At 40.8% G+C, this 9,266-nt stretch overlaps 1 protein-coding gene across 6 annotated transcripts; it reads left to right on the forward strand.

Annotated features, from left to right (window-relative positions):
* Nucleotides 1-1,299: 1,299 nt before the first annotated feature.
* Nucleotides 1,300-5,695, forward strand: LOC131222392 (non-structural maintenance of chromosomes element 4 homolog A-like). 6 transcript variants are annotated; one of them, XM_058217437.1, is made up of 8 exons: nt 1,300-1,351; nt 1,501-1,572; nt 2,894-3,117; nt 3,225-3,299; nt 3,380-3,620; nt 3,709-3,799; nt 4,460-4,676; nt 4,787-5,695. In XM_058217437.1, exons 2-8 carry the CDS (start codon nt 1,565-1,567, stop codon nt 4,948-4,950), a joined length of 1,020 nt encoding a protein of 339 aa, XP_058073420.1. In that variant the 5' UTR covers nt 1,300-1,351; nt 1,501-1,564; the 3' UTR covers nt 4,951-5,695. The 6 variants fall into 6 exon arrangements, with proteins under 6 accessions (XP_058073420.1, XP_058073422.1, XP_058073421.1 ...); XM_058217439.1 differs by having other exon boundaries at nt 1,302-1,351; nt 1,501-1,594; XM_058217438.1 differs by lacking the exon at nt 1,300-1,351 and having other exon boundaries at nt 1,380-1,572; nt 4,787-4,878; nt 5,292-5,695.
* The last annotated feature ends 3,571 nt before the right edge of the window (nt 5,696-9,266 follow it).

Consider the following 9,266-nt stretch of genomic DNA (forward strand, 5'->3'; position numbering starts at 1 on the left):
AAGTTTCCTATGGCCCACTGTGATATTTATTTTCCATCCAACCTGAAAACTTTTCTGGCCCACAAGATTTGAACCTGCATTTTTTTTTTAGGCCCATGCCCTAAAATGAGCTGTAAAAACGGGTGGAAGCGTGGATATACAACACAGGCATCCAGATGGCCAAACGGTCACGGCCTGACCGAACCGGGTGTTCCCCCGACGTTACCGAATCTTCTCATCCTTGGATGGCGCACGTGTCAGATATCTGGAGCATTGATCAGGTAGTGTAAATTATAAACACCTCGGGCCCAAAAAATGAGATGGGCCCGCCGATACACTTAAAATTCGAGTGGTCCAATTTCAGCACCTGCGTAGTGAGAGGAAAACTATGATACTCTGGAAGAGTTGATACGCAGGCACTTGAAATATACTTAGAAACTGCATACGTTGCATGCAATTAATTCCATATAAACTTTACAAATTCTGGTCACCAATTTAGATGCCTCGTGAACAAACGATTAGGTCACTTGATTTGGTGGACATTTATTGGACGGTTAAGAGTGAAAAATAATAATAATAATCCAGCAATCATCCTTTAACGAGCAAATGCCCACGAATCAGTGGTCAGGATTGTTAAACGAAGGAGAGCAGAATACAGGAACACATAGGTGAACATGGCCAACATGTGAGATATCCTGGCCATACATCACGAACATACCAACTTAAACATTCCATGGCCTGAAATCAGGTTGGTCCACTCGTTAAGTAGGCAACAATTCCGAGGAAAAAATGGACGGTTAGAAAGTCTACTCAGAACCTACAAATGTGGCTCACGTTACGGCTTATACCTGATGAATGGCCCCGATGCCTTGCTTGTGTTACAAGTTTGCATGTGTGAACAAATCTCATCTCAATATCTATTCGCGCGAGTCGACTCAGGATCTCTCGCCGAGATTAATAGAAACGACAACTGATCGTAGCTCGTCACTAGCCAGGTATTTCGCGCAAGTGCTGCTATCTCCTTTCATGAAAATTCCCCCCATCACGTGGGCCATACCATAGTTGTCCGTTGCTTTCAAATTTCAATGGTGTGCCCCACCTGATGAGATCAATGAAAAGGTTTTTTATGCAGATGATCTTCATGGTGGCTCCTACTACTTTGATGGCACGGATTTCTCAAGTAGGGCTAATATAAGCAGTAATGATCTGGTTGTACGACAACTTCCCATACTTCCGGTTGTACAAAGAAAACAGGAAAGATTCGCGCCCTTTACTAACAACTATTTAAACGCCTTTCACAGAGAAATATCTCGCCATTTGAAATAACTCTCAGCGAGATCTTCGATTCCATGACAATCGCATCTCAAAGGAGGTAAGATCTTCGATTCCTTGATGAATTCGTGCCGTCTCCTTCCTTTCTCTGTTTTCTTCTTATCACATTGCTGTCGATTTTGTTTATATGCATCCATAACTGAGATCGCCATTTTCCTTTTCTGGTTTGAGCTTTTCAACATATTTCAGATGATTTCCGAAAATATTAGGCAGACATTCAAGTTTCAGAAACAAAAAGAACCCTAGAAATTCAATGTTCAGGTAATCTTTACATCTGTTTGAGGTAATTCACATCTTTTTTGGTTCGATCGATTAGAATAGAATTTGAGAATTTTTGTATCGATTGATGAAGATTTTTCTTCTTTTATTTGCATCACTGTTAATTTCACGTGAACTATCTAGAAATTGAGATATGACTGTCTTTGTGGGATTTGAGAAATTTAGAAATGAAAGATAAGGATCTGATATGATTTGTACGTGATTTTCTTTTGATTCTGCGTGGAAGTATCATGCTGTATGACTTGATTGATATTTTTCCTTACTGATTTATGATTTTATTTCTATTGATTCCACATGGACTAGCTTCCATGTTTCTTGTGCATATGTTTCAGAACTTGGTTTGTACAGTAGCTTCTTTGTTTTGCAATTTTTATTTTATTTATTTTATTTATTTACCTTCTTCTTCTTATCGATTATTGGCACAGTAGTCGCATGTTTCTCATGTGCCTGTTTTTTTTTTTGTCATGTACAACTCGTATCTTGTTCTTGTTCTTTCTTCTTATCTTCTCTATCTAGAAATTTTCATAAATTTCATGTTTAAGAGTGAGCACATGCTCTGTGATTCATTTCACATCCACATGAAGACTGCAATATTGAAGCAGCAGGTTCAACATAGAATGCCTTTTTAGCATGCAATTGTCTATGCACTTTGAAATTGAAGTGGGCTAAGTGCTGATTTTAAGGCCAGATTGTTGACTTCAAATGAATGCACCTGTTGAAAATCAGTTAAAAAAGACTGTTTGGCTTGATCTTGTCATAACCTTGCTATTTTGATCTCCTTTTGAGGGTTTTGTACATTAGAATCCATATATTATTCATGTATCTATGGCTTCTAAGAGATTTGGCTCACATCATGCTATGATGTTTCTAAATGTTGAGAAGATGATGAATGTTTGCCCATCGACAAGGGTGATGGATAACTGGTGCTTGTAAGTTCAGGCTGTTTCTGAGTCACCATCCCATACATTCTTCAAAAAGCTCTAATACAGGAAGAAAAACTGTCTGACTACATCCATTGTCTACCCAAACAAAGATTTAAAATAACACCAAGGCACGAGTCAGGTGAAATTTGAGTTTTTATTCACAAAAGTTGGGTGTTACACCATAAGACAGACAAATTTTATAATGAACTCAAGGGGCATGCTGGCCATTTTCGAGCCCACAATATTTGCTTGAGAGATGAGAAATGCGTGCACTGATTGGTTTAACATACTTGATAATTGCTTTCAGTTTTTTACTAGGTTAAATTGAGACAGACTCCACTCTTTATGTTCTTTAATTTTCTTCTAATTACTCATTGCAGGCATCAAAGTAAGATGTTGCAGGAGAACATGGCAGGCCAGATCGTTGATGAGAAAAATGATAGCCAGAATGAGGCTCTAAACCTGGACAGAGCAACTACGAAGGATCCTATACTTCCTCCACAAGAGCTTGAGCATGGTAGCAAAACTGCAAGTAGCCACCAAAGTACAAAAGACCCACTTAGTCTTAGATCACACTATCTTGTTTTCAAGGATTCAATCATGGGTACTTTTCTCCTTTTGCAATGTTTTGCTACCAGAACATTTTTCTGGATCATACATACTGACTGATTCATCCGTTGAGTTTTTTTTTTTTTTTTAATATCAAACTAGAAGGAGAAATAGCAAGATCAGAGACTCGTGAGTTCAATTCCCTGATTAGCCAAGTCGAGAGCCTGCATCAACTAGGTGATCTAATGCTCCAGGGTTTCTCTGGCATGTTCCATGGTGCCTATGAGTGTTATTCATATTTTCCCTTAATTTTTCAGTTCAGAAACCTAGCGAGCAAGTTGCTGATGCAGAGGCCCTTCTCGACATTGCAAATTCCTTGTTTTCATCTCTCAAATCCTCTCAGAACCCCATGGGTGTTCTTCTATCAGATTTTATTTTGTGTCTCATAGAGCAGTATGAAGAAAAAAGGGGTCCCACAAACAGCAAAGATTTATCCTGGATGAGCATGGGCCTCAATGCATCTCATATCTTTATAAAAGCACAGGGAATGTGCACTATGTAAACCTTCTTCAACTTCTCATCTAAGCAACGTTTAATCTGTTTTATAAAAGATTATGAATTCTGGCACATTCCTAATTTTGTTCAGGATTGGACCAATGGACACAAAACCAACTCAAAGAAAGGCTTTTACTCGAAGGAAACGTGCAAAGCCTGCAGATGTCTATCATCCCGAAGAGGTGATTGTGTACAATTTCAGTGTTATGTCTTGTAAAATTTTCCCTTACAATTAATCATTCACTACGACATGCCTGCTATGACTGAGGTTGAACCAGTCTTTAGACTAGCAAACTGCCGCATTTTGATTAATGATTCACATTGCTGCATATCATGTCTGCTAATTTTGTTGTGTAGTATTTATCTCATCAGAAATTTTGAAATATTAATTCGGACAGCAGACTATTTGCACGTTTTGTTGGTCACGCGCCTCTGCATGTGGCTAGACATCCAACCTGGCACGTGTGTATTACATCTGAGCCATCTATCAGGTGGGAAACACTGTAGAACATGTGGTGAAAAATTAAGGATGGTCAGCTGTCCAGTAGGCTGCATGAATGAGAGGGGCACATTTGTTTTTTTTACTATCCAATTTCCATTCATGTGTGGCCTACCTGATAGTTGACTGGCCTTAGCTTGGGCTATATGATCTAACATGTGCTGCATACCTGTTACATAACTCAGATGTCGTATGTATGGGCCAGGTTCACACATGTAGCTGTGTGTGTGGAGCTAAATGGCCCCATATATTAATGCTGGAAACTTGACCTTTCTGAATATATAATATTTCATTCTTATCTAGAGAGATCAGTGCAGTTCTTTTACTTTCAGTCTACCTGTAGGTGGAAGATACTGCCTGCAATAACAAAATAGAAACCGACCAGAATGTGCTGACAATGTTCAACATACTGAAAAGGCAGAAGTGCATCCAATTGGACAAGCTTGTTCTAAACAGAGTATCATTTTCACAAACAGTAGAGAATATTTTTGCTCTTTCATTCCTTGTCAAAGACGGACGAGCTGAAATAGTTATCAATGACCATGGGACACATCTTGTCTGTAAGATTTCTAGAATAACTGAGTCCTTTTGTAGTAGCTATTCCTATACCAAAATTCCCTTCAGATCCTGCTTTTGACAAAAATTGCATATTTGTTATGTCATCTCCCAGTTCCAAGAAATGCTCCTACTGCATCAGCCATTGCAAGTGGGGAGGTCTCTTACCATCATTTCATCTTCAGGTTTGATTACAAGGATTGGAAGGTAGGCCCAAAAACGTTCGCCATATTACTTGTGAACTCACATAGAGAGCCTTGCACCTCTAAATCAGCTTAACCACCTGTCACAGATGCAACTAGAATACTATCGATTTCTGTACTGTAAAAATACCCTGCTTTTGTGGAATTCTATGATCCGGTCCTTATTTCACTTGTAACGGTTCTTCCGTTGCGTTTTAGTGGGTCACCTAACTGTAGTTTCGAGGAAGCATACCTAGAGTTTTGGGTTGTGGAAAATGGAACCCACATTAAGTGGGCTAGCATTTTCCACCTTTTTTCTTCCCAAAATTAGTGATTAAGATTAAAATGTTCCTTTTTATTTCCTTGTTGGCCTTGAGGGCTCTGACTCTGGACATTAAATGTACCCTTGCTCTTCATTGTGATCTCAATGTTTTGCAGTTGATGATCTATAGTGTGGAGAAGGGAGAGGAGGTGATGCCACACAGGACTAGTTGAGAAAGCAGCTGCTGACCCACAAGCAGTAGCAAAGGCCCCTATCAAGAAATTCTCGAGAAGCCTGGGGCTGGTGACAAGATGAGGACGTTTGAAGCAGATTGGAAGATGGTGGTTTCGCTGAAAGGGAGATCATGATGGTTATGGGTTCTCATTCATCCATTACAGTCTTGTCCATGCTCCCATCATCTATCAGTTCTTGCATCATTTGGTTAAAACCCTTACTGCAATTGATCTTTCACACGATGTCCTTGCACGTAGATTCGAACTGATACTGATGAGCTTTTAACAATTCTGCTGTTCTTTGAGTGCACAGAACATAATAATACTTCCACATAGGATCTGATCAAGCTGCTTTTGCTTTCGAATTTTCTGTGGTGGTTTCGTCTTTTTTTCTTTTTTTTTTTGCACACGCCTGCGCACTCACACCACAATGGGTGCTTGAACCCATGACCTCATGTTGAAACTCTTGTGTTCCAGTTCTTGCTGTGATCAGGATTACAACTGTTTTTTTTTTAAAAAAAAATATATCCTGGTATGGTATATTTCATGTTTCTGTGTTAGTTCTTTCACCCATTTCTGAACATTTTTCAGTTGAATGTCGACAGTATCTGTATTTCTGTTCTGTTTTTAATCGTCTATTTGTAGGACATGAGTCAAAGGATTAGGAATGCCCTGCACTGTGGGACCTGAATCTCTCCATGTTGCACATTTCCTAAATGGAAGTGGTGCCATTCGGTCCTGAGTTGAATCAAAACTCGGGATCTATTTTCAGTTCTGACCGGATTAGGTCCGACCAAGTCCAAGTTGAGTCAGATGAGTCAGACAGTACTCCATATTTATCTTCTCCAAATATAGCATTTAATTCCCAAACAGCAGTGTGCCTTACTTTAGAATTCAAGGTAAGCTCCTCCAAAACTACAACATTAGAATATTTAGGGTTAGCAAACACAGCATATTTATCTCCTTGCAATAAACAGTGCGTCAGGAATGCTTTGGTGTTCCACCTCACACCCAAACAGACCCTAGTTCTTGAGTGCAGCAAAGATCTCTGATTACGTATCTAGAAGCCTTTATAAAGCAATGTTTATAGCCAGCCGAGTCGGGTTGACTCGAAGGCTCAATTGAGTCTTCCCGTGACTTAGTGGTGGTAATAAACATTTAACATAGTAAAAGAGATTAAAATATCATAACTTAACATCAAGTGTGATGCACTTGTTAAAGGGCGAGGGGTTGAATCTCACGGCTTTTCAAGTTTTCTGAAAAAAGTTGGATGGCCGACTGACTTGGCTTGAGTCATCATGAGTTGTGTCGAGTATGTTGTTAAACAGATGTCTCCAATCTTGGAGTCCGAGATCCTCGACTGGTCGAGGGACTCGCTTGACTAGTCGAAGGTCCCTTCGACTAGTCGAAGGTTACGCAGACTGCGCCGGTACTACATAAATTTGAGGCGGTTTCCGGACTATTCCAAAGTCGGTGCGAAAAAGGAGTTTCTTAAACTATAAATAGGGTCCTTAGGGCTATTCTAGGGTATGTTAAGGACTTCTAAAGTATTCTAAAGATTTTCTAGGGTTTCAAAGGGTGTAGCAAGGGTGAGATTCGAGGTTGTTCGAATCGGGTAAGTCCTTTCTCTTTGTAATTTATGTTTTCATAGTGGATCTTTGTCGCTTTGTGCCGTGGTTTTTTCCCGAAAGGTTTTTCCACGTTAAATCTTTGTGTTCTCTTGTGATTGCTTGGCGTCAACTGATTGCTATCCTACATCCATCTGTGTGATTCCGCAGCACAAATCCCAACAGAGTAGACCGAGCCAGCAAGTTCACTCAACAAGTTGTTCTCAAACTCCGAGTCACACTGAAGAGCAAGTTTCTTATCGACTTGGCTCGAAATCTCACCAAGTTGACTCGTCCGAGTTTCAAGTCAAGTCAGAAAGCTCTCAGTGACAGATGATTGAGTTGCTGCTGTGGTTTGGCTCTGGTAGAGCAGATTTAGGCTGTGCATTTGGATGCAGCACAGAATTCAAGTGCAATAATTTTAGTTCAATGAGGAAATAACCAAAATTTGCTGTTGTTTTTCTTGTTATTCGGTTAAGAGACATTTTTTCCGCATTGCAGCTACATTACTTTCAAGTTGCAAGTTGGACTCGGCAGGAGTGAGAGTGCAATTTGAGTGCTGCTATTTCAAATATATTTTTTTTTCCTTTGTTAGTTGAGTTTGTATGATTCAATTCGATTTTGCATCCAAACACTAATCACACTTAGGGCCCGTTTGGAGGCTCACTTATCTCCTAAGGGGCTTTTGAGAGAATATGTGCTATAATGTCCGAATGGTTTTCCTCGAGTGGAAGGAAAAAAGCAAGCTTGAACCCCTTTGCGCACGTGCGTATGAGTGAAGTGCTAGCTAAAGAGCTTCAGGGCTCGTTGTATGCAAATTCCGCGGTAAAAAAAACAAAAAAAAAAAACAAACGACGCGAGTGAGCTTTTTGGCGCCTATTTCTTCATGTGGTCTTGAAACCGACAATTCCGGTGAGTTTCCAACGGACTGCGAAACCTCCCGTTTCAATCCGAACGAGTGTTTCATTTACAAACATCTGTTTTGAAGGTTCATCTAAACGGGCCCTCAGGTGGCTTTCTCAGTAGATTTGGGATGGAAAAGCCAAAAGGTTCTTGGTGTTTGGAGGTTTTGGGAAGTACGTTATTTGCTTCTTTTTTGGGCCCAGAATTACGTAGCGCGTACTCTCTAGAAAAAGTTTGGGATAGCCCATTTCTACGTGCCCTGGAACGGTTGGGATATCTGAACCGTTCATCTGGCGGAACCCACTGTTTAAATGACCTGGCCCAAAAAATTCATGCCAATCAACTTGGCAAATGGACCACACGTGCATAGAAGTTTTGAAAATAGCCAGCAGCTTCCAATATATGCATGGCGTAGGTCTGAGATCCAATCCATCTATGAAAATGGATTGATCTACTGGTCAGATGCCCTGGCCCAACAATCAGATTGATCTTCTGGTCAGGTGACCACAGTTTGCAAAACAAATGTATGGCTCTGAAAGAACTTGGATGAAGTTTTCTAACCCATCCACGTGTTTCCAATATTGGGGCCCATATACTGATTGGACCAGATTTTATTTCTCGGAGAGCATGTACATAGTGGGACCAACGTCATGATGAATTAGATCACGCTAGCACGTGTGGCCTGTGCATGAGCTTTATTGCACAGGCACGCGCGCTTAGCTAAGCTCGATTGCTATATGCCACAATGATCCACTTTCAACATACATGTAGCCTGCCTCATGAGGGGACCAACATAACTTTGTATCATGTCATGTAACATGGTGGATGAAGGGAAAACACAGATATCAGCTTGGTCCAAAACTTCTGCGGCCCTCGAGAAGCTTTTAATGGTGGGCGTGGATGTTCTATCCCCACTGCGTGGATGGACGGCATGGATAAAACACATACACCTGCCCACAGCTCTTCAGCACGGATAAAACATAGATCAAGTGGGGCCCACAGAGGAGCTGGAAATTGGTACTGGAGGGGTCATTACCGAATCCAAGCCCCTGGAAGAGAAGTCCGTACATGATCCTTGGACACCTCGAAAGGGCTCATACTGCCAAAGACTGACCGTTTTCAGCTAAGGGCCCCTTTGAAAGGAGATGGAAAGACGAGTAGCTGCAACGACTGGCTGTACCGTTAAGTCTCCCATCTGCAAAAGGCACCTGCGCACGAGTATGTGCCGGGCCATCATCACACTCTCATTGGAAGAGATACACAAGCAAGTCCACCTGCATTCCTAATAGTGCCATAGGGCGCAGTTGGTTGCACCTAATATCATGATATTTCACGATTTATCGGTCGAATTGGGTGCAAAATATCATAATTTTCCATTAAATTTGTTGAAACCAAATACACCCTTAGG

The sequence above is a fragment of the Magnolia sinica genome, chromosome 13, assembly GCF_029962835.1.
Source record: "Magnolia sinica isolate HGM2019 chromosome 13, MsV1, whole genome shotgun sequence".
In the NCBI taxonomy this organism is placed as follows: domain Eukaryota; kingdom Viridiplantae; phylum Streptophyta; class Magnoliopsida; order Magnoliales; family Magnoliaceae; genus Magnolia; species Magnolia sinica.

What these genes read in the sequence shown, in the direction of transcription:
- LOC131222392 (XM_058217437.1), top strand. An exon ending in GCACAGGGAATGTGCACTAT is followed by an intron (nt 3,621 to 3,708) that starts GTAAACCTTCTT and finishes AATTTTGTTCAG; the next exon opens with GATTGGACCAATGGACACAA. An exon ending in CCATGGGACACATCTTGTCT is followed by an intron (nt 4,677 to 4,786) that starts GTAAGATTTCTA and finishes GTCATCTCCCAG; the next exon opens with TTCCAAGAAATGCTCCTACT.